We start from the raw sequence: 27,817 nt of genomic DNA on the forward strand, positions 1-27,817 counted from the left end.
TGTATTAATTGTATTCTCTGGTTTATGCGATACTCATAAGTGTTTCAAGGCAAGACTGGATTTATTTGCTTTTTTTTGATCTGTAATTCAAAGCAATCAAATCTGGAACCTTATGTGACATTTTGAGGATTCATCCCCTGTTCATTCCTGTTGGGGGGCGGGGGGTGTGGGTGTGTGTGTGGGTGTGTGTCTGTGTGTATGTAAGCACCCCCAAATGCTTGTACATTCACATAGATACTGAGTGTATAGATCAGATCAGTCTTGGAAATAGTTTTCCCAGAAAAATGGACAGCCACCAGATTAGACCATGGGATAAATTCTAGTGAGGCCCTGTTCTCTGAATCTTTTCTTTCCTCTCTGTTGGCTGGATCCAATGAGGCAGGGTTTTTCCTGAACAGATAGTGGCCTCTTCCCCACCTCCAGTGTCACCCCCAAAATACACCTTGCAGCCAGATCCTAAACCCCCAACAAAAAGAGGAATGGGGTTGGTGGCAGTGTCCAAATCCTCTCACTTGGATGGAGCGGTGGGGCCCGTCCACGTGGCACCTCTTGCTCAGAGTGCTGAGATCCTGACCAGACGTTTCATTCATTCATTCAGTCGTATTTATTGAGCACTTACTGTGTGCAGAACCCTGTAAGCGCTTGGGAAGTACAGGTCGGCAACATCTAGAGCCAGTCCCTGCCCAACAATGGGCTCACAGTCTAGTAGGGGGAGACAGACAATGAAACAAAACATGGAGGCAGGTGTCAAAGTCGTCAGAACAAATGGAATGAAAGCTCTGTGCACATATGTGGTGCCCCTTTCTCAAGTTGGCCCTTATCAACCTCTACAGTGAAGCAGAACGTCCAGGAACTGCTGTGGCTCTGAGGCAAGTGGGTGACAAGCTTGCACCGTAGCTGATGTACCCCAAATGAGTGGATACCATCTACCAAATGGTATTAAATATCCCTTTGAGGAATCTTGTTCTCCCCAGCATGCTATCATTTAGCCATTCAAAATACCCAATTCTGAACACAACGTGAATCTCTACCATAACCCATCAGTGAAGCAGTTAGCAAAATATCAGGTACTGCTGCCAGCAAAGCACTTGAGCAGCAACATAGAACTGAGGCCAAATAAGGGAGGTCCGGGTGGCTAGTTTAAAGCAGAGGACTGTGGGGAAGAGCGATACCCATGGGACACCAATCAGTTGCCAGACTTTGCACGATCCATCAGTAACCCGACCGACCAGTTACCCCCAGTGCTGTAGGGTTTCCACTAAGTGCACTTCCCAGCTTTTTGCCTTTTAATCTACCATTCTGTAAAAGCAAAATCAAATATGCAACTGTTAAGGAGCAATATGTACGTAGAGGCCATAGCCGATCAACCCGTCCTTTAAGTTGACAGTTTCTAATAACAGAACCTGCATTTCAGAAGTGCTCAATGACATACTATTAAACTGACGTGAATATCTTTTGATGCAGAGTAGTTTTTGCCCTAAAAAGTAGATCTGCACAGTCTCAAAATAAGAGGGAAGATGAAGCCTGTTTTTCCAGATGTACAGATACACGAGGCAGTCAAGATGTAAGCTGACCACTCTCTAAGGGGAAGGTTGCAAGTAGATGGCATGTCTAAACGGGCTCTGAATAATTTAGATCCTAAGGAAGGACATGCAAGAATGTAATTCAGCAGTTAGTGCCCCAGCGGCAGAGATTGTCTTGAAAGGGAGGGGTGTGGGTGGGTGTGCCCGAATGTCCCCCTCTAATATAAAGGGGGAGGTGGATGGCAGTGGATCTAGGGGGGCATTATGAAGAAGGGGTTTGGGGGTTTGGAGTTTCAGGAATATTCCAGCCTTAGGGCCTCTGCAAGTTACAAAATAATGGCAACTCTTTCAGAAAGAGGTCCCTCCTGATCCTTGGGTGGGAAGGCCTCCCTCCCTTCCCTAGCCAGGCTGAAAGCTGCTCCCTGATTTGCTCTGAGCTCCACTGCTATGACCTGCCTTGGGCAATCCCCCCCAAATATGGTCTTTTTCCATGTTGGTTTCATTCATCTTGCCATCCATGCACCACTGTGGAAGGGGGCTGGCATGGGAAATCCTTGTGCCGGCAGGACCTGTTTTGGATGTATTCACAAGAATAGGGAAAACATGAGACTACTAATAATTGTGGTTCTAAAGTATTTACTATGTGCCAGGCAGTGTACTAAGCTAACTGGTCCAGGCACAGTCTCTGTACCACATGGGGCTGACAGACACCCGAGAGCTGCTTCCTCCGCAGTGAAGGCTGTCTTTCTCCAACCAACAGAAGGCCAGTGCTTAAGGCTTCCATAAATTTCCAGTTAATAGGAGCAAAATTCCCAGCCCTTGATTAGCCAGTTAGCATATTTCCTGGGAAACCAACTGAAACATGACCTTCATTAGATACATTTTCTGGTTGGTCCATCCTTTGACTCATAAGGTTTATTTTTAAAGCTAATGATTTCCAAGGAACTTTTCCGTGGTAACTCATTAAACACTTCAACTGGCACTGCCCTTCTTGCAGCCAGAACTCAATGTTCAAGACCTTCCCTACAGTGGGAGAGGGAGATGAGATCCAACCACGTCAGTATATTTAGTGTTCTTTTCTAATGCGTGGAGGTCGTTTCACGCCCCTGAGACTGAGTTTTTGATGATGTTTTCCATCCTGGTGGCCCTGTGTCGTTTCTTTCCGTGAGGCTGGTGAAACTCGGATCAGTGTCTTCCGAACGCTAGTTTCCTGTGCCAAAGCCACCACTTCGCAGACATGGGATGAAATGAAAAGTCTGACTCTGCTTTCTTTCTTAATACCTTTCCAGCTAACCCCCTCAACAAAAGGAAAAACATCGTTTTTGTTTTGGGGGGTGGTTAATGCCCAGAAAGTGACACCTGGTAATTTTAGTTTTCCACAAAATACAAAATTAGGAGACGTGGCTGTTTCCTTAGGCAAAGAAGCCCCATAAAAATACTGCGATGCTGATGCAGAGAATTAAGTTGATATCCAGAATGCTCTTTATAAGGGGGTTCTCCGCCAAAACGACGGCTGGTTCGAGCTGGCTCACAGGGCCTCCCTCAGACGTGCTGTCCATCCCACAGAGCCAGAAGAGGGTCTGCTTCAGTTTTGATGGCTTTTTAGTACCATCACCTAGAACAAACAGTCAAAAGTAAGTGGAATGGGAGTGAACAATAGCAAGCCTCAGCCTCTCTCTTCAGCAAGGTGCTAAACAAGTGACTGAATCTAAGGAGCTGAGAAACCTAAGACTCAAGGATGGGTAATCAGAAACAGATGTCAGACCTCCCCACTGAGCAGTGTTGATGTCACTCCTAGAAATCCCATCTGTTCCTCCTCCTCAGCATTCCTGAAAACTAAGAAGGGGATGAGTATTATCCCAAATACAAATGAGGAAATTTGAGAGTGTTTGCATGTATGTGGGTGGTTGGGTGGTGCGGGGAGGGGGCGGTTAAACAGAGGTAGTCACATGCTCAGCTTCCTGCTGGGAGACACTAGCTTGGGACAGGGCTGGAAGTAATAATAATAATAATAATAATAATAATGACAGCATTTATTAAGCACTTACTGTGTGCAAAGCACTATTCTAAGCGCTGGGGAGTTTGCAAGGTGATCAGGTTGTCCCACGGGGGGCTTACAGTCTTCATCCCCATTTTACAGATGAGGGAACTGAGGCCCAGAGAAGTGAAGTGACTTGCCCAAAGTCACACAGCTGGCAATTGTCAGGGCTGGGATTTGAACCCATAACCTCGGACTCCAAAGCCCGTGCTCTTTCCACTGAGCCATGCTGCTCCTCTAGTAGAAATAGAAACGCGGGTACTAGATCCCAGACCCTAGTTGCTCTGTCCGAGGGCAAATGTCAAGTACAGTCTGACTCCAGTTCTGCTGGTCACAAAGCTCAAGTGACAGAAAGTTAACTCACCGTTTTTGGGGTTGGATGCATTTTCCTGAATGTTCATCTCAAGATGGGGTCCGGTATTGCAGGGTTCAGAAGAGCCACTTCTGGGGTCAGAGTTCAGGGACGAGGTGGGCTGAACCTCTTTCATCAGGGGATCCTGGTAGGTAAACCAGGTGAGGCGGCTGACCTGGTCAAAGAAAAGGCTTGTGAGGAGGGCAACTGTGGCCATTTGTTCATTCATTCCCACACACTCCACTCCTCTGGTGCTAACCTTCTCACTGTGCCTCATTCTCACCTGTCCCATTCCCAGCTCCTGGCCCATGTCCTCCCTCTGGCCTGGAGTGCCCTCCCTCCTCAAATCTGCCAAACAATCACACTTCCCCACTTCAAAGCCCTACTGAAGGCTCATCTTCAAGAGGTCTTCCCTGACTAAAACCCCCTTTTCCTCAGCTCACCCTCCCGCCATATCGCCCTGACTAGCTCCCTTTACTCCACCCTCCTCTCCCTGCCCCACAGCATTTGTGTATATAAGTACATATCTATAATTCTATTTATATTGATGCCTGTTTACTTGTTTTGATGTGTCTCCCCTCTTCTAGACTAAGCACTTGGGAGAGTACAATACAACAATAAACAGACACTTCCCTGCCCACCAAGAGCTTACAGGTTAAAGGGAGGGAGAAAGACATCAACACAAATAAATAAAATGACAGCTATGGACATGTGTTGTGGGGTTGGGGCGGGGGGAAGAGAGAAGGGAGCAAGTCAGGGCGACAGAGTGGAAGATGAGAAAAAGGTGGGCTTAGTCCTACCCTCCTCCCCGTCTTTCACATCTGCTCCACCCCACCATCCTCCTCCTCTCTCCTTGAGAGCCATAACTCCACAGAACAATCTCAGCTGAACTGCCATTGTTATATGTCTCATTCATTCAGACAGAAACCTCGCTGTGATCTCAATGAATGTGGGAGGCTGGCGTCAAACCCCCGGGTAACTATGGGCCCTCATTTGACAGTCAAACAAGGTTGTGTTGCACTGCGTACTTGGACTTTCTGTTTAGAGAATAGACGCATCCCTGCCCACAAGGAGCATACAGTTTAGTAGGGGCGATGGGGCCCACACAAGTCCACGTAAGTACATGAAAACAGGTGCAATCCTTAGGAGAAAGAATTGAAAGGGAAAGAGGCATCTGGATTGTGCCAAGAGATGGGAAAGGGCAGGGTAGGGGTTAGGAGGGGGAGAAGTGCTGGTCACCGTCACCTCACTGATGGGCGGCTCTCGGGGAAGCTGGAGAACGTACCATTTCTCTGGAGGGTGGTTCTGTAAACCAGCTCACGATCACCACCGTGACCATGGTGACCGCCGTCAGGATGGTGGAGAAGTAGAGGTAGTGGACGTGTTTCACCACCCCGGGCCGGTCATCTGGTTGGTCGCACGGAGGTTGCACATAGATGAAGTCCAGCACCATCCTGACCAGGCCCAGCAGCAGGCCAACCAGCAGCCCCCAAAAGGCCCCCTGCAAAGCACCAGGATGTTTGTTGGAACTGGAGAGGAACATGGGCAACCCAGCTCTGGTCAGCCAAATCCGTGTCTGGGCCTGGGCACAGAACCACTTGGTCACATTACCTCCTCTCTTCAAAGGTGCCCTGCTGTGTGCTTCAGATAAACGCAACCGGGTTGCCCCAGTTTGTGTGTTATTTGATGCTCAAATGCACAGAGATCCTTCCAGCCCCTACTCGCTTCTCCTTGCTCTACCTCAGGCCTTCCCTCCTTTCTCTTTTTGTCTTCCAATGACAATACTAATAATCATTGCAGGATTTGTTAAGCACTCACTAGGTGCCAGACACTATTCTAAGCGCAGGGGGAGATGGAAGCTAATCAGGCTAGACAGAGTCCCTGTCCGATATAGGGCTCACAGTCTTAATGCCCATTTGACAGATAAGGGTTACCTGAGTGACTTGTCACACAGCAAACCAGTGGCAGAGCCGGGATTAGAATCCACGTCCTTCTGACTCCTAGGCTCTCTCCCCGGTGTCTCCATTCATTCATTCATTCAGTCGTATTTATTGAGCACTTACTGTGTGCAGAGCACTGTACTAAGCACTTGGGAAGTACAAGCTGGCCCTCCCTGCTACCCCAACTGCCGAGACTAGTCAGTCACGCCCAGCGACAAGCCCCGGCTGGGCTCTGCCTGGTCACGTCCTTCACCTCAAGGAGAACCTTGGCCCTAGCCTCAACCTAGCAGCATGCCCGTTGGGACCCACCCCCGCAAGCCCGGCTTAGTCACTTCAAGGAACTTCACTCTGCTTGCCAAAGGGACCCAATGCTTTGGAAGAAGAGAATGAGAATCCTATCAGAGACCCATGTGTGGCTCGCCATGGGGCCAGGGGCAAGCAGATCTGTGCTTGTTAAAGACAAGGGCAGCGTGTTTTGCCTGGAAGGGAGTAATGGACCCACTACACCATCGAGGTGGGACGGGAAGCCTCCATCTGAGCCATCCCATGAGAATCAGGAACTGGAGCCCACAGCCAGCTAGGCCGCCTGGACTACCCAGGGACTTTAAAAGTCTTGGCTCTGGTACTGCAGGCAAAACCCAGTGAAACAGGCGGCCACGAGATTCCATCGGTGTCCAAAACAGTACCACCTGGCCCAAAGCCGTGCAATGCCGTAGCCCGTGGGAACAGTATCTCTTGCTCTTCCCAGGCATGGGAATCACTTCAAAGTCAAAGCAGTAAACACTGGTGGTGTGGGGAATGATTAGGGCAAGGCAGGTGGGCCAGAACCTGGGTCTGACCAAGTCAGGAGAGTCCAGTGCTCGGGGGCTAGACAGGGATGCGGGGCAGAGGCAGGACTGGGGAGCTGGGTTTTCCCCGTTAAAATGCCGCATCCAGAAATGAGGTCCTGCTCTCAGGGAGAGCAGCCCCAGATCCCCATTCCTGTTCTTCTATCACATTCTGCTTCTTGAGGAGGAGGGTGTGGCCTTGAGCAAGTCACTTAACTACTCTATGCTTCAGTTACCTCTTCTGTAAAATGGGGATTAACATTGAGTCTCACGCGGGACAGGGACTGTGTCCAACCTGATTTGCTTGTATCCACCCCAGTGCTTAGTATGGTACCTGGCACATGGTAAGCACTGAACAAATACCGCAGTTATTATTATTATTATTAGGAGGAGGATGACAACAAGGAGGTGTGGAGCTACCTCTTCCTGGGAAAAGCCCGGGGCCAGATCTGCTAGCCGGGCGGGCCTGGGGGAGGTGCTGGCTTGCAATTACCTTTTCATTGGTCCGGGTCCAGAAACAGCCCAGGATGAAGATCACAGCAACGGGCGGCTGCAGGTAGGAGCTGACGGACTGGATGTAAATGAAGAGCTGGCCCCCCTGGCTGGCCTGCACCAGGGGGATCCAGAGGATGGACACCACCACCAGCAGCAACACAAACACCCTGACCAAGAAACAGACCCAGCCCACAGCTCCTCAACAGCCTCTCCTCTTCCCGCCTGGCCTGAGCTGAGCCAAGCCCAGCCCAGCCCTCACCGCCCTTTATGCCCTTTCTACCTTCCCACCCCCACCCCAGTCTGCCATGCCCACCATTTCTTTCCTGTCCTCTGTCACAGCCCCACTGGGCTATAAACCAGTCTACAAAAACAGCTGTTTGGGGCCTGAATCCCTCCAGTCTCCCGTTAGCCCAGGACCCATCCCGTCGCCTAACGGTCCTGCTCCCCGCAAAGGGGCCTGGCCCACCGCCGAAGAGTCTTGCCCACCATCAAGGGGCCCGGCCCGGTACCAAGGGGCCCTGCCAACTGCCACGAAGCCAACTCTGGCCCTCACCTGCCCACAATCATGAGTTCCCACTCGGAAGCCCGGGGCCTGAAGTGGCGCCACAGGTCCATGGTGAAGATGGTGCTGGAGCTGTTGAAGATGGACGTGAGAGAGGACATGAGGGCGGCGACCATCACGGACATCATGAGGCCCCGCAGTCCTGGGGGGCAAAGGAAAGGAGAGGGTCTCCTTGGCAAACTGGAGCAGCTGCCCATTTGCCTCCTGGGAGTGAAACCCCTTTGAGCAATAGCTGCCATTCTCCCTCAACCCCCTGATACTCCTCAGACCAGAGTGGGCAGTTCGGACTAGACGTCCATCCACAATCCTGGAAGCAGAAGCCACTGCCTCACTACGACCTTCCTTGCTCAGCTGCCCCTACAGCACCTGTGGGTTTGGGGGAGTCCAACAGGCCAGACTGGAGGGATCTGATTCCCCCCAGGGCTGCTGGCCCTGCCCTAGATGGAGGCTGGGGAGGGCAGAGAGGACCCGGGCAGCCTCCCTGGGCTGAGCTGCCAGACTGAACCACAGGCCTCCTGGGGGCCACGGGGACCCTCTCTGGGGTAAGTAGAGGGTGGTGGGTCGTCAGGCTGCTCGGTCCTGCTGCCCCCACCCCCGGGCCCACCTCAGCTGGGGAGGATGTACCTAGTGGCAGGAGTTCCAGGACGAGTTTGGGATAAGCTATGTCAGAGCAGCCTGAGGGATTGCCGCAGATTTTCTGGCAGGTTTTGGGATCTGCACACGCAACCAGGTCTGTGAGGAAGAAACACAAATGGAGAGAGAAGGTGACCACAGGCCAAGATGAACCAGGTGGGCCCTTCAGCCGGGGAAGGGGGACGGAGAAGGGGAGTAGTGGGGAAGGGGGGAGTGGGGAAGCATGGAGCGGTGAGCTGGTGGGATCCTAGGGCAAAGAAGGGGCTATGGGAAATGAGGATCGATTGAGGAGGTAAAAGGGAAGGAGGAGTCTGCCCGACTTGTAGCTCGCCTTTACTCCCTGATGTGTCCTGTGAGGCTGACTGCCTTGTCTCTATTCCCAGCTTGGGTGGGACAATCCCTCTGCCAGGTTCCACCCTCTGGGAAAAACTGGGAAGGGGCAAGAGTCGGGTAGCTGTTCCCATTAATGAAGGCGACAGAGTCAGTGGCAGAGCTGGGGTAGAGGAGCCCTCTCAAGGTCCAGGAAGGGCGCTCCCTAATGGACCACACTATCTCACCTCTCAGGCCTCTGGGGGTCTGGTTCAAGTTTTTTTTTGTGACATTTATTAAGCACTTACTATGTGCAAAGCATTGTTCTAAGCACTGAAGTGACCAGGGCAGAGCAGAGAGGACTGCAGAGAAGGTAGTGGGTGGGGCGCAACGGGGGGACTAACTCCCCCTTGACCCCCTTACCTGGGAACAGGACACGGCTGATCATGCCAGGCATCACCATGAGGAAAAGGGGCAGCACCTTGAGGTACGCTGCCAGCAGGGAGCCCCCTTTGGCGTGGGACATGTTCTGGGCTGCTAGGGAACGCTGAACAATGACCTGGGAACCACAGAAGAGGTTGGGGGAGGCAGCCTAGGAACTGAGCCACGTTGAGGGGATGGGAAGTGTGGAATCGACTCCTTTCGCCACACCCATGAGGTAAACTGAAGGTGCCCCTAATCCTAGTGCTTGGGAGGGAGAAGGCTCCACATACCAGAAGTACCAACATGAGCGTGTCCACCTGGGAGTCCTAGGTTGATTAAGAAGGAGGACCCAGGAGAGAGGGGTAGACAGCATCACCGGCCTCCCCGTCTCCCAATCCCACAGCCTCGGCATTACCCTTGACTCTTCTCTCTCCTTTTTACCTGCATATTCAGTCAGTCACCAAACTCTCCTGGGGCCGTCTTCACAATGCCAGAATCCATCCTCTCCCTCCAAACTATGCTGTGTCAGTCCAATCACTTTTCATACCCCTTCTCGATTTCGATCTCCCTGCCTCCAGTCTCTCCCCTCTCTAGTCCTTGCCTCATTCTGCTGTCCAGATCATTATTCTAACAAATCATGAGCAATCTCCACCCCACTGCCAATTCTATGATGGTGGCCTTTTTTGTAGCGGGAAGAAAAAGCAGCAAATGGGAAGAGGGAAGGGTACCCGAGGACAGGCCAGGAATAGGTCCCCACCTGCAGGGTTTACCTTTTGACCCTTACACGGGCTCCCCCTTGGTGCCTTAGGACCACCTATCTGAGCCCCCTCCCCAAGGGTGGCTCAGGGAGCAGCAGTGAAGGCGTTATCAGGGAGGCTCTCCCAGCGGAAGTTACCTGATCCGTACACCAATACCATAGAGAGGGGATTGATATTCCAAGCAGAATTCCAGGCCAGGGGAGATCGGAATTCACAGGATCCCGGAAAAGATGGAAGGCGTCGTCTCTGGGCAAGCCACAGCTGTTGTTTGCACTGCGGTTGCTGGGCACGGCAGAAAAGTATTTGTCCTTCAGCCCTTCCATCCCCCCAACTGCCGCAAAGCCTGAGAGGGAAAGGAGACAGTGATCCTGTCAGAGCTCAGCTCGCTGCTTCGGGACTGATGAGTGCTGAGGTGGGCCAGAGAAGCAGCATGGCCTAGTGGAGAGAGCACAGGACTGGGAGTCAGATGACCTGGGTTCTCATTCCGGCTCCGGCATTTGTCTGCCGCGTGACCTTAAACAAGTCACATAGAGAAGCAGCATGGCTCAGTGGAAAGAGCATGGGCTTTGGAGTCAGAGGTCATGGGTTCAATCCTGGCTCCACGTTCAAATCCTGGCTCCACCAACTGTCGGCTGTGTGACTTTGGGCAAGTCACTTAACTTCTTTGTGCCTCAGTTACCTCATCTGGAAAGTGGAGATTAAGACTGTGAGCCCCACGTGAGACAACCTGATCACCTTGTAACCTCTCCAGTGCTTAAAATAGTGTTTTGCACATAGTAAGCGCTTAATAAGTGCTATCATTATTATTATTATTATAACCTCTCTGAGCCCCAGTTTCTTCATTTGAACAATGGGGATGCAGTGTGGGTTTTCTCTCTCCTTTGACTGTGGGACAGAGACTGTGTTTGATATGACAGTATTGTATCTACCCCAGCTCTTGGCACATGGTAAGTTCTTAAAAAGGGCTACAGTTATCATTATTATTATTATTGCTAAGCTTGGACTCCGGCACAGACACCAACCAAAGCAGTCCTTCCAGAGGCTCCCTTACAGGATGAGCCAATACCCCTAAATGCTCTGGAGACCTGGGACCGGGGAGAGAGGAGAGTCACTGGGGCAAAAGTCACTTCTACCCGAAGCCTAGGGGAAGGGAAGGGAAAGGGAATTACGTACTGTAACTGCTCAGGATCACAGCTCCGATGAGCATGATTGCGGTCTGCAGAGCATCTGTGTAGATGACGGCAGCCAGACCACCTGCAGGGAAAGTAGGCAGTTGATGCCAAGGGTGAGGATGGCTGGGGGCCAGGTGCCCCCAAACAGCCTGGCTGTGTCCCCTCAACATGGAGAGGACCGGGACTTTCCCGGTAGACTGTAAGCTTGTGGGTCAGGAACGTATCTGGTTATTGGTATATTGTACTCTCCCGAGCGCTCAATAAGATCACAGTAAGCGCTCGATAAATATCACTTATTCATGGATTGATTGGAAAGAGGCGGGCAGCTCAGCTCTAGAGCTCTTCTTCTGAAGTCCTGACATACCTGCCACGGTGTAGATGGCAGTGACCAGCAGCAGGCCTCCCACGGCCAGGTAGAGGTCCAAGTGTAACGACTGCTGAATGAACAAGGCGCCGGCGTACATATCCACCTGGCAAACAGGAGTGGAGGCTGAGGATCGAAAGTAGCAAAGCTTCGGGCCCAGGCCAAGGGCCTGTTTCAAACCAGAGGACGATTACTGTCTGGCGGTCCGTCAGGCCGGACCGGGGCCCGGGCAGGGGGCACAGTCTGGAGACTGTGAGTCCACTGTTGGGTAAGGACCGTCTCTATATGTTGCCAACTTGTACTTCCCAAGTGCTTAGTACAGTGCTCTGCACACAGTAAGCACTCAATAAATATGATTGATTGATTGATTGATTGACTGACTGCTCTGCACACCCACCAGGCCTGCCCCATCCCCCAGAATCAGGCCAGGCATCAAAGTGTGCCATGTTGGAAGTGAGGGTGGGCGAAGGGGTATGAGTTGGCATGCTCTTGGGGTTGCCAGCTCTGGGGCAGTTGTGGGGGGCGGGTCCCAAGCTGGGAGTTGATGGATCAGGAGAGGGAGCCCCTCAGCATGTGAAGAAATGTTCTAAAATGGGGGTCAGAAGAAGGGGCAAGTAGTGTGGCCTAGTGGAAAGACCATGGTGTTGGCAGTCAGAGAACCAGGGGTCTGACTTCAGCTCTGCCACTTGCCCGTGTGGGACTTTGGGCAAGTCACTTAACTTCTCTGGGCTTCAGTTTCTAGGAAATAAAGGTTAAATACCTGTTTGCCCTCCCCTTTCAAGACTGAGCTCCATATGGTCCTTGTAAAACCTGATTATCTTGTATCTATCCTGGCACTTACAGTGATTATAGTAACATTTTACTAAATACTTATAATATGCCAAGCACTATACTAAGCTCTGGGGTAGATACGAGACAATCAGGTTGGACACAGTTTCTGTCCCACATGGGGTTCGCACCCTAAGTATTATTATTACCGTACACTTAGTGGGTGTTCAATAAGTAATAAGGGAAAGGGAGAGGCTAGGGGGAGGGAAGGCCTATCGGGTAAGGGGGCCAGGAAGATGTGGCTACTTCCAAAAGCATGTCCTAGGCAGGGGGAAAAGAATCACAAAATAGACCCCCTTCTTTGCTTTTCAAATGGGAAAACAAAGGACAGGCAACTTTCCCTAAACCATATATCAGTTTAGAGTAGTAGAGCTTGATCTGCTGAACTACATTTGTTACCTCTCGGATGGCTGATTGTTTCCTGGGCACTGTGGCACTTGGCCCACAAACCCTCCAATTATCCCCAGCTGCTCAGCAGGTGCCAATCAAGGCCCTGTAAATTGCTCAATTATTCCTCATGAAGGTGTCAGTAACTTCCTGGGTTGTTACTAGCCTCCCTGCAGCCAACTGGGGACTTCCCGACAGGGACTTTTTTACTTCTTTCCTCCATTTGTCTTTGCTAAGGGTATCTATCCCCTGCATTTATAACAGAGTAGGTCAGCAGCAGGCCCAAGATGGAAACAGCTTGGAATTTGACCCCCTCACAGGGCTCCTAACACCCCCCTGAAGTTGCCAGACAAGTTCTTTGAGCTCTGAGCTGATCTAGGACCTCGATAAGAAACAGGGAATGGATTGTTTGGTGTGAAAGCGCCCTCCTTCTTACCGAGATCTTTGTGAATATGTAGATGAACAAATAGAGAATAGCTAGGAAGATCGGTATCCTTCTACCTCCAAATCTCTTCTTTAAGTACTCTGGCATGGTGGTCACCTGCAAGAAAGGGACAAGGAGGCGAACGTCGTTGCATTTGTAGAGAGTCACAGGTACAGGTTAACCACAGATCTGTTCTCCAGCCTTCCCTGTCCTTGAGTCACAGAAACAATTCAGCTCCTTTGGGTTTCTTAGGGCCTCTTGAACATTTCGTCACCAGAGGGAAGTCAGGTGAGTCTGAGGGGAAGGAGGAGTATGATGGGAAGGGTTAATGTTTTTATTCCCTTTCTCTTCCTCACTTCTTTCTAGTACCCCCATCCACACAGTACAAAATCACTACTAGGAATCTTCATCATCTCCTCATGGCCTCCGTATTTTAATCCTCAGCGTTCATAATCCCAGCATTCCCCAAACCGTGGGAACTTGATAACAATGGATGCTCATTATCCTGTCATTTGACTTAGACCTGCGCTTAGACCTTGCAACCTCCCCAGCGCTTAGAACAGTGCTTTGCACATAGTAAGCACTTAACAAATACCATCATTGTTATTATTATTATTTTTTGACACCTGAGGCATGGGCTGTTCGTTTCATGGCCAAAGGCCTGCTCTTCTGTAAAAACTGACCAGAGGCGTAAATGGGAATGGGGCTCACCAGATCTCCTGCCTCTTTCTCCTTTAAGCCCCATTACTTCTTTACCTGGGGGGTTAGGAATCTGCTTTCTCCGAGAGCAGAAGGAGCTTTATAAATTTGATTTCAGTCATCCAGGTGGGACTCCCAGCAGGAGAGGCAGGAGAAGCTGAGTGGTCAAAATGCCAGTGGCTGCCTGGAAACCCTGGATCTGGTGGGACTTTAGGGACACCTGGCAGGACCTGATAAGGGCTCTTTCCTCTCATGGGTGTGGAGAGGAAGTCTTCACTCCCACTAGGTTCCTTCCTTCCTGCAGGAATGGACTCTGGCCACCACAGGGCTTTACAACTTGTTGTCCGATGGCACTTTCAGAAAGTAGTCATCAGTGACTTGCAGCTATTTTGGCTCTGGAGAACCTGGAGCACAGAGAGGGTCAGTGCCCTTCTCAGGGAACCTGCCTAAGCAGCCAGCCTGGGCTGCAGCCCCCAAGTTGGACAGGAAGAGTCCTGGAGAGCCCGTGAGGTTCCGCATTTTCCAAGAAAGGCTACGCCCTCACAAGGAAGTCCCAGACAGGGGCAGCCCCTGGGCCTGCCCGACTTACCCCACCTGCCACGTAAATGGGAAGGAAGAGCCAGGCCAACATCAAGACCGAAAAAATCCCCTGTGGAGGAGGAGATCGTAGTCAGCTCCTGCCCATCCCTGGGCAGTACGCCACTTTAAAAAAAAAAAAACACAAAAAAACTTAAACTGTTAACACAAAAGATTCATTCCTTTCATTCAATTGTATTTATTAAGCACTTACTATGCACAGGGCACTGTACTAAGCGCTTGGGACAGTACAATACGACAATAAACAGTGATGATAGTTGATGATAGTGATGAAGAGATGACAGTTTGAACCTCTTTTACCAGATGATTTATTTTCATTTAAAGTCAAAATGCAGAGCAATATCAGCCGCTCCTGCTCTTCTCCTCACCCACCTGGCTGGGTTCCTCCATAATAACAATTATTATTAACAATTATTAGGGCTGGACAATAATAATCTGCCCAGAGAGAGGGTCAGGGTACCGCTTCTGGGAGTCTGAGGGGATTTCCCCTGCTGGAAACCAAGGGGAAGCCTGGCACCAATCTTTGCTTCAGGACCAGCAGGAGCAGGCCCACTCTCAGACCAGGTGCCAGGGGTGCAGGTCGCCACTCACTGCACTCTTGCCATCCCACCCTCCTGCCCCCAGCCCCCGGGAAGCCCGCATTTGGAGGGCGAGACATATGTTAAAACGGGCCACGCCTGGAGGGCAAGACTTACATTAAACTCGAATGCTGTCGGTGAAATTCCCACGGCGGCACCGGAGCCGGCCAGGCCAATGAAATGCCCGCTGCCCACGTTGCTGGCAAAAAGGGAAGCCCCTACCTGCAGAGACAAGGGATCGGCTGCCCAAGGGCCTGGGAAATGGCAGCTTTCGGCTGAGAGTTGCCGCAAATGTCGTCTCAGCCTCCTGGATCAGTTTGGGCCTATCTCGGGATCCAGATTTCCAACCCACCCACCGCGGCCCTGGTCCTGGCCCTGGACAGTCTTCTGTGTCCTATCCCCAGTGCTTAGTAGAGTGCTCCACCCCCAGGAGGCACTCAATAAGTATCACTGACTGAGAAGCAACATGGCCTAATGGATAAAGCATAGCCCTGGGAGTCGGAAGGACCTGCTTCTAATCTAGTTGTCTGCCGTGTGACCTTGGGCAAGTCATTTAACTTCTCTGGGCCTAAATTTCCTAATCTGTAAAATTAGACTGTGAGTCCCATGCGGGACGTAGACTGTGAGTCCCATGCTGGACATGGACTGTGTCCAAGCTGATTATCTTGTATCTATCCCAGAGCTTAGTTCAGTGCTTGGCACATAGTAAGCACTTAATAAATACCTTAGGTTAAGACTGGGCAGGGGATTCTTCTGGGCAAAGGGTACAGAGCATCTGGTTACCACACAGGCATGCTCCAGAGCACAGACCATTAACACCTTGGGGAAGCTCCCAGGGAGGGGATGAGGGTCGGGGGAGAAGACAAGGGGTAAGTGTCACAGGCTGCCAGGTGTCACCCCTAAGGAAACCTCCCCAGAGACTGAAAGATTCCCGAACCCTCCTCCCACTTTAGGGAGGGCAATTTCTTTCTCTCTCTCTCTCTCTCTCTCTCTCTCTCTCTCTCTCTCTCTCTCTCTCTCTCTCTCTCTCTCTCTCTCACACACACACACACACACACACACACACACAAATAAAAAAAATAAATAAATAAAAACAGGAAGTACCTGAACCCCAAAGCAGCCCATAATGTTGGCTGCCAGATTCCTGGCTTCAAACCCAGAAATCTCTGCCCTCCCTCTGATCCATCCCCCTCTGCCTAGTTTGGGGAAGGCCTGGTTTTTGGGGGAACTGCAGTGAAGTTGTGTTTCTGGGTTGTGGGGAGGCAGGGGCAGGACTCCACTTTCTGCCCCCTCCCATCAGGAGAGCAGAGGAGCCCCGCGGGCAGTCCCTGGTGCCTGGGTCCGTAGTGCCTGGGTCCGCGGTGGGGAGGGATGTCTGATGGGAGAGGGACAAGGACAGGGGCAGCTGCCGGGATGATGTACTCACCGGCCACCAGGCCATGTCCCCACCAGCCAGGAAGTAGCCCTGCACAGTATTTCTCTTGGTCCTGCACATGGACTGGAAAGAGGAAAGAGAAAGCATACACCCCTGGTGGGCAGACCCCACCTGAGAGCTGACTGGAACCTAAAGTCCGGCACGGCTTGGCAGTGGATGGGCAGCCGAGGGCCTGGGTCCTGGTCACCATCTCCTCATCCCCATCCCCCCTGCCCTACCTCCTTCCCCTCCCCACAACACCTGTATATATGTCTGTACAGATTTATCGCTCTATTTATTTTACTTGTACATATTTATTGTTCTATTTATTTTGTTAATGATGTGCATTTAGCTTTAATTCTATTTGTTCTGGCGACTTGACACCCATCTACATGTTTTGTTTTGTTGTCAGTCTCTGTGACAGGGTTGGGTAGGGACCACCTCTATATGTTGCCAACTTATACTTCCCAAGTGCTTAGTACAGTGCTCTGCACAGGAAGCGCTCAATAAATACGATTGAATGAATAAATGAATGGTCAGCAGCCCCTTCCTCTCTCTCTGGAGGCAGCAGTAAGTTTCATTCTTCCCTAGCTGGATTTGGACCTGCCGTATTAAGAGCATCCGGAGACCTATAGTGGCCTTGGCTCTCTGGGCCGGGCCGGGCCGGACCGGGCCAGGCCAGAGGAAGCGGGCACTCGGCCCTGGTGAGTCTGCCTATGGCAGAGACAGTGAGGCCCGCGGTTTGGCTCTTCATGCCCAGCTCAGAACCATCTGAAGGCCCGATTCCCATTCAGACCCTGACCCTGGAAGCCGCAAGGTGCTTTGAGGCTGAAGGAACTTTGAAAAGTCATTTGTTCTATTCCCCTGGCTCCAAGCTCTCCCAGCCGATCTAATCTTGACTATCCTGTTCATATCCTGGCCGGCACCTCCTTTGATGTCTTGAAGTTACTCATTAGTCTTCTCCTCGGAGAAGCTGGGCCTCACACAGAGCTGGACATGGGTGGGAGAGTGCCGTTGTCTCCTTTCCTGTGAAAGGGGGAGATGGTTTTCCCCTTTCCCCACCAGCTAGTGGGGTGAAGGGGCCGGGCCCATAGAAACATCACTCTACAGCAGGTCACCTCGGCCTGCTGGGGTTTGGGAAATCGCAGAAAACCAGCTCTTGAAATCCGGGTTAGTTTTCCCCCAGTTCCAAAGCATTTGCGGGTGTCCTAAACAAGATCCTACCCCGAGACAGACAACCTGCCCCACCAGGCTAGGCTCAGGACACCAAATAAAGTGCCCAGAGAAATGCCACACCAAGACTGTGAGCTCTTCAAGAGACAGGATCTGTGTCTAATTCTCACTTGTATTGTTTTTCTCGGTGCTTAGTACAGTACTCTTCCCACAGTAAGCGCTCAATAAATACCACTCCTACAGAATTAGGCCAGCACCCTAGGGTCGCATGGCAGACACAGGAAGAAGCTGCATCCAAAGGCGGAACCCCAGGAGACGGGCTAGGGCTAAAGCACCGTAGAAGCTGCTTGTCCCTCTAGACTGTGAGCTCGCTGTGGACAGGAATGTGTCCCTTTGTTGTTATATTGTACTCTCCCAAGCGCTTAGTGCGGTGCTTTGTGCACAGTAAGTCCTCAATAAATACAATTGATTGAATGAATGAATGAGGCCACTCCACAAAGCACCCAAAGGCCCCGGGCTCTGCAGACCTGCAGGACTTGGGAGTCAGAGGGTTTAGATCAATAGACACCTGCCCTCCAGCACCGGGGGAGAGGTCACCCAAAGGCCGAGCTGGTATTGATGGGAGATCCAAGGCCCCTGCTGCCCAGAAGCCAACCCTCACTGAGGGGTTGTGAGGGGATGCAGACCCCACCTTTTTCAGCACCGGCCCTCACTGGAATAATAATTGATAATAATTATGGTACTTGTTAAACACTTACTATGTGCCAAGCATTGTTCTCCAAGCACTGTCCTAAATGCACGGGTAAATACAAGTCTAGGTTGGACACAGTCTCTGTCCCACTGTGGACTCCCAGTCTTAATCCCTCTTTTGCAGATGAGGGAACTGAGGCACAGAGAAGTAAAGTGACTCACCCAAGGTCACTCAGCTGACACGTGGCAGAATCAGGATTAGAACCCAGGTCCTTCTGTCTCCCAGGCCTGTGCTCTAGCCATTAAGCCATGCTGCCTAGTGGAAGGTGAGGGGACCCAGGCCCCCCTGCCAGGCTGGGCTACAGCGCTAGCCCACATCAAGATTCTCAGGGGTCTTGTCCAAATTTCTGGGTTGGGGCCCACCGGGGAACAGGGGTGAGGTTAGTATTCTGTCCTGGGCTGGGCTCTACTCCTTCATAAGGGCCAGGGTGCCATGGCATTATGGGCCAGCCGGATGGACCTTAGGACATCCTCTGCTGAAGCAATTGCCCATCTTTATCAGTACTGACAGAGGTGAGCACTCATCTTGGCTCTATAAAGGCCCGTGGTTCGTCCCTGGGCCTCCTCAAATAACGGAGCATGTGTGAAGAGGAAAAGAAGTCCTGTGCAAGGCCAAAGAACTGAACAGGTGCAAACAGAGGGTATCAACCCGATTATGAATTAGACGACAGACTGTGAACTCCAAATAGGACAGAGACTACATCCAACCTGATTAATTTATATCTAACCCAGCACTTAGAACAGTGCTTGACGACATAGTAAGAGCTTAACAAGTGGCATAATTATAATTATTATTATAAGGAGTTTTAGAGACCATACTACTGTTTGTTCCAAGTGCTAGAGCACTAAGGACAGAGGCAGGAAGAGAAGTTTTAGGAGAAATAGAAGTGGAGGAGGAAAGAAAAGTGGGGAAATGGGGGTTCAATGCCTGTTCGTCCTCCTACTTAGACTGTGAGCCCCATAAGGGACAGACACTGTGACCCATCTGTGTATACTGTACCTTCTCCAGTGCTTAGTACAGTGCCTAGCATATAATAAGCACTTAGCAAGTACCATTAAAAAATTTTAAAAAGTGTGGCCTACTGGAAAGAGCCTGGGACTGAGAGTCAGAAGACCTGGGTCCTAGCCCCAGTTCTGTCACTAGCCTGCTGTGTGATCTTGAACAAGTTGCAACCTCTCTGGGCCTCAGTTATCTCATCTGTAAAATGGGGATTAAGATTGTGAGCCCCACATGGGGCAGGGACTGTGTTCAACCTGATCAACTTGTATCTACCCCAGCGCTTAGTACAGTAACTGACAGATAGTAAGCACTTAAATACCATAATAATAATAATGATAATGATGACAATGATAATTGTTATTATTATTATCTACCAAGCAGTGTGGCTTAGTGGAAAGAGCCACTCAGTGGAAAGATAATGATAGCAATGATAATTGTTATTATTATTATCTACCAAGCAGTGTGGCTCAGTAGAAAGAGCCACTCAGTGGAAAGATAATGATAACAATGATAATTGTTATTATTATTATCTACCAAGCAGTGTGGCTCAGTGGCTTTGGAGTCAGAGGTCATGGGTTCAAATCCTGGCTCCTCCACTTGTCAGCTGTGTGACTTCGGGCAAGTGACCTAACTTCTCTATGCCTCAGTTACCTCATCTGTATTATGGGGATTAAGACTGTGAGACCCACGTGGGACAACCTGATCACCTTGTAACCTCCCCAGTGCTTAGAACAGTGCTTTGCACATAGTAAGCACTTAATACATGTCATTATTATTATTAGTGTTATTATCTTCCCCACCCAGCGCTCAGCACAAAGCAAGCATCTAATTATTAAGAAAAGGGATGGTCTCACAGATGCACCCAGCACCCCAGCACTCCATCAGGCCCCAGGAAAATACTTTTGTGGGACAAAGTCCAGCAGAGCAATGCCTCTGAAGCAGACCCCCACCAGAAGACACCCCGAGGCAACCGGGAACAAGGATCCGGAGAGGCCGGTTGTGACCCACGTCCTGGGCCAGCGGAGGGGGCGGAGGAGGCTCTCATGACCAGGGGGTGATTCAGTCTTCCCAACATCCCTCCCCTGCCTCTCCCAACCCTGGTCTGCTGCTTCACCCAGCTAGGCACCTCCCTACAGGAACTCTGTCTACCCCTGCTCTGTTTCCATCATGGCTTATGTTCCCACCCACCCATCTTAGTACAGCGCCTGGCCTCACCGTACCTCGTTCTCGCCTATCCCGCCATCGACCCCCGGCCCACGTCATCCCCCGGGCCTGGAATGCCCTCCCTCTGCCCATCCGCCAAGCTAGCTCTCTTCCTCCCTTCAAGGCCCTACTGAGAGCTCACCTCCTCCAGGAGGCCTTCCCAGACTAAGCCCCTTCCTTCCTCTCCCCCTCGTCCCCCTCTCCATCCCCCCCATCTTACCTCCTTCCCTTACCCACAGCACCTGTATATATGTATATATGTTTGTACATATTTATTACTCTATTTATTTATTTTACTTGCACATATCTATTCTATTTATTTCATTTGTTAGGATGTTTGGCTTTGTTCTCTGTCTCCCCCTTTTAGACTGTGAGCCCACTGTTGGGTAGGGACTGTCTCTATATGTTGCCAACTTGTACTTCCCAAGCACTTAGTACAGTGCTCTGCACACAGTAAGCGCTCAATAAATATGATTGATGATGATGATGATGAGGATGACATAGTAAGCACTTCATAAATACCACAATTATTAGTATTATTATCTGATAGGCCTGGAATGACTTCCCTCATCTCACTGACCTTCTCCTTCAAGATGTTTCTCAAGGCTCTTGATCTCCCAGAGGGAAAAGTTCAAGGGGGGCAGGAGAGGGGATGTGGGGGGAGAACGGACCAAAGAGAGTGAAAGATTTTGAGGGAAGAGGAGAAGGGGAGGGAGGAGTCACTTTCCAAGCTTACCCATAGTCCAACAGCCAGGACGAAGACGAAGTAGAGTACCAGCACCACAATGTCCACGGTCTCCAGGCTCTGTTCCGGAAAGGCCTCCAGGTTGTCGAAGCTGGAGAGTGGGGGGCTGCTTGCTGTGCTCTCCATGGCCCTTGGGGTCTTTCAGTGACTAGGAGGGGGTCGTCCTTGGAGTTACATCTACCTGTGAAGAGGGAGGAAGTCCCGAGACCGGAGGATAAGTTATTGCACATCCATGAGCTGCAGGGAATTGAGAGAGCAGGATGGGATGATGGAGTGTGGCTCAGTAGAAAGAGCCCGGGATTGAGAGTCAGAGGTCATGGGTTTGAATCCCGGCTCCGTCACTTGTCAGCTGTGTTACCTTGGCCAAGCCACTTTTTTTTTTTGATGGCATTAATTAAGCGCTTACTATGTGCAGAATGCTGTTCTAAGTGCTGGGGAGGTTACAAGGTGATCAGGATGTCCCATGTGGGGCTCACAGTCTTCATCCCCATTTTACGGATGAGGTAACTGAGGCCCAGAGAAGTTAAGTGACTTGCCCAAAGTCACACAGCTGACAATTGGCAGAGCCGGGATTTGAACCCATGACCTCTGACTCCAAAGCCCGAGCTCTTTCCACCGAGCCATGCTGCTCTGTGCCTCAGTTCTCTCATCTGTAAAATGGGGATTAAGACTGTGAGCCCCACGTGGGACAATCTGATCACCTTGTATCCCCCAGCACTTAGAACAGTGCTTTGCACTTAGTAAGCGCTTAACGAATGCCATCATTATTATTATTCAGCACTTAGAACAGTGCTTTGCACATAGTAAGCACTTAATAAATGCCATTTAAAAAAAACGACTGAAACGCTCACTAATCAATCAGGCAGTTGTATGTACTATGTGCAGAGCATTATACTAAACGCTTGGGAGACTACAGTATAATAGAGTTGGTAAACACATTCACTGCCCACAATGAGCTGACAGTCTAGAGAGGGAGAACATTCATTCGATCGTATTTATTGAGCGCTTACCGTGTGCAGAGCACTATATTAAGAGCTTGGAAAGTACCATTTAGCAGTGAAGACAGACAATCCCTGCCTACAACGAGCTCACAGGCTAGAGGATGGTGAACGCTCACCAGAATCAGGGCAGAAACCCCATCTGTGCCTCTGAAATGCTTCTGGGTGCTTCTCATTCTTTCCCCGCGTGCCTACCCGCCATAACCCATCTGCATTTATTTATAAAACAAACGCAGCACCTAAACTAGGGTCTTCCCCAAGCAGTTGCCCCGGGGAACGCCGGTGGTGATGACAGTGTTGGAACCCTCCCCATCTAGAAGTGCTCCTCTTCTCCCTGCTCCAGACATCTTTCCTGAGATGCAGCTGTCTCTGCCACTGCCTAGGCCTGACCCTGCCTAAGCAGAGCCCTGCCTTGTTCAGGGCAGTGCCCACCTAGATTTGCTCCAGCTCTGGAGCCGATTGTCAGGGAATTTCAATGCCCCAGGACAAGAGGGTCAACTCCAGGACAACTGGAATCCAGGGCCAGACTGTCCCAAAGTTTCATCCTCACTCTGATCCTTGGATCCAAGGCTGGAGGGCCTCACTTGAGGGTGTAGATTGTAGACTGTAAGCTTAGAAGTAGTCTAGTTTCTACACGAAGGACGTGATCAATAAATGCTATTGAATGATTGAATGAATGAATGAACAAACAAATGAATAAATGAATGGATGGGTGGATGGGAATTCCCAGCCAGAGCCCCTATCCTCCCCTTTTACAGGTTGTGTCCCTGTCCACATCTTCCATAATTTTTTACTTGCCTCTGCCTGTAATTTATTTTAGTGTCTGTCTTCCCCGCTAGATTGTAAGCTCCTTGAGGGCAGAGATCATGTCTAACAAGCACTTAGTAAGATGCTGTGTAACCACTGAACGTTCACTATGCTTGAATGATCTACTGATTGACAACAGAGCCTGGGTAGGAGTGCAAGGAAGACCCAGGGCCAGGAAACTTTTGCGGGAAAAGAACAAGGTGAATGCGCCTCTGAGTTTTGACTCCAGACAACGGACAGATGAGCCAGATGCAATTAACTACTTTGGTAGGTGAGGCCAGGTCTCCTGGTGATGGGGGAGACTTACTTTCCACCCTGCCTTGGGTATCAGTGGTGGCACCTCTTCCTGACACAATAAATGGCAGGCCATGTCCCAGCTTCGGGGCCCATCCTGTTGGTGGGAACCTTAAATGCTTAGAGAGGGACAGGACAGTGTCCTGGAGGCTGTTACAGGGAGGCCCACTGGATTGTAAACTCCTTGAAGACGGGGATCACACCTACTTACTCTAGGGTACTCTCCCGGGTGCTTAGTGCAATCAATTAGTTAATCAGTAAGTGCTCAATAAGTACTTGAGATTGATTGAAATATTATTGACTGAGGCCCAGGTGACCTATCTTTTAGGCTCTTTCAAGGCTGTGACAGGGGCAGCTCCTACTGTCCAGGGTGGCTGAGCCAAAGGCTGAGGGGAGAGAAAAAGCTTTCTGGCCTAGAAGGGATGGGAGGAGAGGCGAGGAAGGAAGAGGGCACCCTGGTTTCAAGGGAAGAAAGGAAGGAGGGAAAGTTGTAGGGCTACACCTCAGCATCTAAAGAGAGCGGGCAGGGAAGAAGGGAGAGGGGTGGGGTCTCCAGAGATCCATCTGCAGGTGAAAAGACTCAGGAACTCCCTGAATCTCCCATTGGCCACCGTTCCCTGGACACTGCAGGCAGAGAACAGCTCGTTGGACACAGTTTGCTGGGCTCTCTGAACAAAATTCTAGGTCCTGAGTGGAGTCTGACCAAGTCCCCCAGAGGCAGAGTGTTGGAGAACTCCAGTTTGTCGATGCCCCAGTCAGGGGCTGGGGGCAGGAGGGGTAAACCTGGCCCATTCAGAGGCAGAACAATAATACCTTTTTGCCTCGGTCGGGGCAGAGCGAGTCCACTGCTTAGCTGCCTCCTTGCCTTCTCCCACCAGTCTCTGCAAAGGGCAAATGAGCCACTCAGTTGTTGGGTCTCGGCGGCCCACATGGTTAAATTGGCCCAGCTGGCAGCCAACTGACTGGGCTGCTGTAGTCAGAAAATCAGTGGAAACAAATTTTGTCCCCTCCCGGTCCCAGAGATGGACCAGCTCAGTGTTCCAGCCTCAAAAGCCCTTGGAGGGGGAGAACAGGGCAAAGTGTGAACTGTCCTTATTTAGCAGGAGCACAGAGCTGCAAAGTCAGCAGTCTCAGAGCTGGAGCTCTCAGAAGTCAGGACAACAGGGTCTCCAGGCCCATCTGCCCTCTTTCCTCCCTGTGGAACTTTGGCCAAGACTCCCGGCCTCTCTAGATCTTGCTTTTCCCATCTGTAAAATCTGGAGACTAACCCCCGCTCCTTCACTGGTGTGTCATGAGGATGAAGGAGCTATGGGTTAAGGATGTGAATTTACTTATTCCCTTCCTTTCCAGTCTCCAACAGAAAAGCCTAGGGCTGAGTTTCTTGTGCCCCAGAGATAAATGCACCAGGGCTCAGAGATGTCAAGCACTTCGAACAGCAGCTAGTCAAGCTGGGATTGGAACTCCTGGCTCTGCCACCTGTCTGCTGTGGGACCATGGGCAAGTCACTTCACTTCTCTATGCTTCAGTTGCCTCATCTATTAAATGGGGGTCAAATTTTTGAGCCCCATGTGGGTCAGGGACTGTGTCCAATCTGATTAACTTATACCTACCCCAGTGCTTTGTATAGTGCCTGGAACATAATAAGTGCTTAACAAATACCATAAAAAATAAACAAACAAACCAAAAAAGACTCACAGCCCGGTCCATCTTTAATTCCCCTGGGGCCCCCTGTCAATTTATGAGATGAGCATCAGTAAACTTACTGCCATCAATTTCTGTCCTGGGTCTCCTCTTCTCTGGTTGGAGACCAATCTGCCTCTTCCACCATTTACAGAGAAGCAGCATGGCTCAGTAGCAGGAGCCCGGGCTTTGGAGTCAGAGGTCATGGGTTCAAACCCCTGCTCCGCCAACTGTCAGCTGTGTGACTTTGGGCAAGTCACCTAATTTCTCTGGGCCTCAGTTACCTCATCTGTAAAATGGGGATTAAGACTGTGAGCCCCCTGTGGGACAACCTGATCACCTTATAACCTGAACAGTGCTTTGCACATAGTAAGCACTTAATAAATGCCATTATTATTATTATTATTATTATTTTAACCCACTGAACAGAGAAGGACCGGGAGTTCTCTCTCTGCTGGGTCGAGCAACGGATTGTGCAGCAGCATTTCCCATCCCAGGCTGGAGGCTCAGAGAACTCTCCACATTTCCTTTCCCCCGGGAAAGGCTGGCGTGGAATCAGGAAGAAGCACGTCTTCATCCTGATCCTTCAGAAGTGGGAGTGAGACAGGTGGCCCTTGCCAGAGCTCAGAAGCAGTGCGGCTTGGTGGTTACAGCACAGGCCCGGGAATCAGAAGGACCTGGGTTTTAGCCCTAGTCCCCCACATGTCTGCTGTGTGACCTGGGGCAAGTCACTTCACTTCCCTAGGCCTCAGTTCCCTCGTCTGTAAAATGGGGGTTGAGACTGTGAGCCCCATGTAAGACAGGGACTGTGTCCCATCTGATCAACTTGTATCAACCCCAGTACTTAGAACAGTGCTTGGCACATAGTATGTGCTTAAAAGTACTTTTATTATTATTATTATTATCAGGAAAACCTGGAAGTCTCTGAAGGACTGAGGACTAGGGGTCACCAGAGATGGCCCCTGGCCTCCAACCCGGTTGTAAATTAGGGATCAAGACTGTGAACCCCAGGTGGGACAGGGACTGTGTCCAGCCTGATTAGGTACCCCGCTGCTTATTTCAATGTCTGGCACGTAGTAAGTGTTTAGCAAATACCATTTTTTTTAAGTGCCAGGTATAGAACCCAGGTCCTCTGAAGCTATACTGTGAGCCAGTTGTTGGGTAGGGATTGTCTCTATCTGTTGCCAAATTGTACTTTCCAAGCGCTTAGTACAGTGCTCTGCACACAGTAAGCGCTCAGTAAATACAACTGAATGAATGAATGAATGCTGAAACTGGAAGTGAGCCAGAACGAGCTGGCAGTGGCCTGGGCTGGAGGTTGGGGCATACATGGCAGATGCCCTAAGACTTCTAGGCCCACCAAGGCTGCTGGGACAACTGTTCAGGCAGCAGGAAGTGCGGTTGGAGTGACCAAGAAACGAGTACAAGATAACTTCTGGATTGGCGCACCCTGTTTCTGGCTCCATGGAGTCCCTGTTGCTGAGACCCAGCCTTTGCTTGTCCAGCCTGGCAGATGGAGAGCACTTAGCCTGCTGGCCTCTCCACACTCTCCAGAGGCCTAACTTCAGCTGCCCCTAAACCAGCCGGCCACCCTCATGGAGCCTGGAGTGCAAAGCTTCTTTCCTGCGGTCTGGCCTGGGCTTGGGCCAGGGTGGACTGCAGGACATGAAAAACATCTGGCCCGGTGCTAGGACTAGCCATGCTCACCCACCGACGCTGGCCCTAGCCCTGCCCACAGGGTGCCTAGGCCAGCGTGGGGCACCACTCTCCTGGAAGGCTCTGGCATTTCCAGAGGGGAAATCAACAAGTCAGAGATTGAGTCCCAAAACCTCGGGCCTAGAGGTGAAGTGATTGGCCAAAGGAGACGGGACACCCCTTTCCTTCTGTTTCCAGAGGGAAGGAGGGGAGGCACGCCTTCTAACAGGCCTCAGCAGAGCCGTCCTGGCCCCTGGGAGGGATAGAAAGAGCGGGAGACCGAGGCCGGAAACTGTGTCCTCGGTCTTCCAACTCCTGAGGGAAACCTGGGCCGATTATACGCAGCCCTGCCTTGCTCATTCAACTCCCAGTGAAATCAGAGAGCAAACGGCAATCTCTGCTTGGCAGAGCAAGACCGATGGGGTAAGAAGGAGGCGAGGAGATGGTCTGCATTTAGCAAATCGGCCTCAGTTTCCCTCAGCTCCCACCACAGCATAGAGTGGGATCCACCTGTCAGAGCCCCAAGGTGTCTTACCTGATTAGCCTGAGTTCACCATCCTCCCCTCCGGGACCGTAAAATCCAGCCCTGCGCCAGCCCCCAGCCCGGTACCCCCACGGACCAGCGAAGGGCGGCCTTGCAGCATGAGAGAGTCGCTTCCACCTCAGTGCCAAGCTAAACGACGTCTGGGGGCGAATAGATCTCACCTTCTGCCGTTCACATTCGCTTGTGAGGCCGTGGGGCAAACTCCAAACTCCAACAGAGACTGGCTGGGATTGGAGATTCCTAATCCCCTTGGAGCAGTCAGATAGTCCGCCAACAGCGCCCTGGGATCAGGAAATCACATTAAAGTCCGATTGGTTTGCCTCCCGTCCTCCTTATCGCTCCCCCGCACTAGGGGCTCACGGAGGGCTCACCCTGAGTCCCGGCTCCACTCCTGGGCCTGGGGTCGATGGGGAGGGGGTCCTTGGAGCTGGGTCAGGGGGCTGGTGCTACTCAGAGCTGGGAGGCAGAGGCTCCCTCTTGGTCCCTCCCCCGCCCGCCCGTGCCAGGCCGGGAGAGGACAGGAAGTGGGCACTTAGAGAGAGTGGGAGGGGGGAGGGGGGAGAAGGGTGTTAGTTAGGACGTGGGCATGTGAAACAGAGTCGGAG

General features: G+C 51.2%; 1 protein-coding gene across 1 annotated transcript; it reads right to left on the reverse strand.

Moving 5' to 3' along the window:
- Window positions 1–816: 816 nt before the first annotated feature.
- On the reverse strand, window positions 817–27,615 carry SLC5A11 (solute carrier family 5 member 11). The gene is made up of 16 exons (XM_038763307.1): window positions 27,374–27,615; window positions 21,186–21,375; window positions 16,336–16,407; window positions 15,027–15,131; window positions 14,324–14,383; window positions 13,048–13,152; window positions 11,397–11,502; window positions 11,034–11,114; window positions 9,998–10,203; window positions 9,103–9,238; window positions 8,362–8,469; window positions 7,729–7,879; window positions 7,174–7,342; window positions 5,199–5,414; window positions 3,926–4,088; window positions 817–3,138 (listed from the first exon to the last, which is right to left on the reverse strand). The coding sequence occupies exons 2-16, from the start codon at window positions 21,318–21,320 to the stop codon at window positions 2,936–2,938; spliced, it is 2,016 nt and encodes a 671-aa protein (XP_038619235.1). The 5' UTR covers window positions 21,321–21,375; window positions 27,374–27,615; the 3' UTR covers window positions 817–2,935.
- Window positions 27,616–27,817: the final 202 nt, after the last annotated feature.

The sequence above is a fragment of the Tachyglossus aculeatus genome, chromosome 21, assembly GCF_015852505.1.
Source record: "Tachyglossus aculeatus isolate mTacAcu1 chromosome 21, mTacAcu1.pri, whole genome shotgun sequence".
NCBI classification, from domain to species: domain Eukaryota; kingdom Metazoa; phylum Chordata; class Mammalia; order Monotremata; family Tachyglossidae; genus Tachyglossus; species Tachyglossus aculeatus.

Bases quoted from the DNA above. Each gene is read 5' to 3' on its own strand.
- SLC5A11 (XM_038763307.1), bottom strand. From the start codon at position 21,320: ATGGAGAGCACAGCAAGCAGCCCCCCACTCTCCAGCTTCGACAACCTG. The intron at 7,343-7,728 runs GTGAGGGCCAGA...TTTCTTGGTCAG, and splicing joins GAACTCATGATTGTGGGCAG to GGTGTTTGTGTTGCTGCTGG. The intron at 5,415-7,173 runs GTAATTGCAAGC...GGTGCTTTGCAG, and splicing joins GGACCCGGACCAATGAAAAG to GGGGCCTTTTGGGGGCTGCT.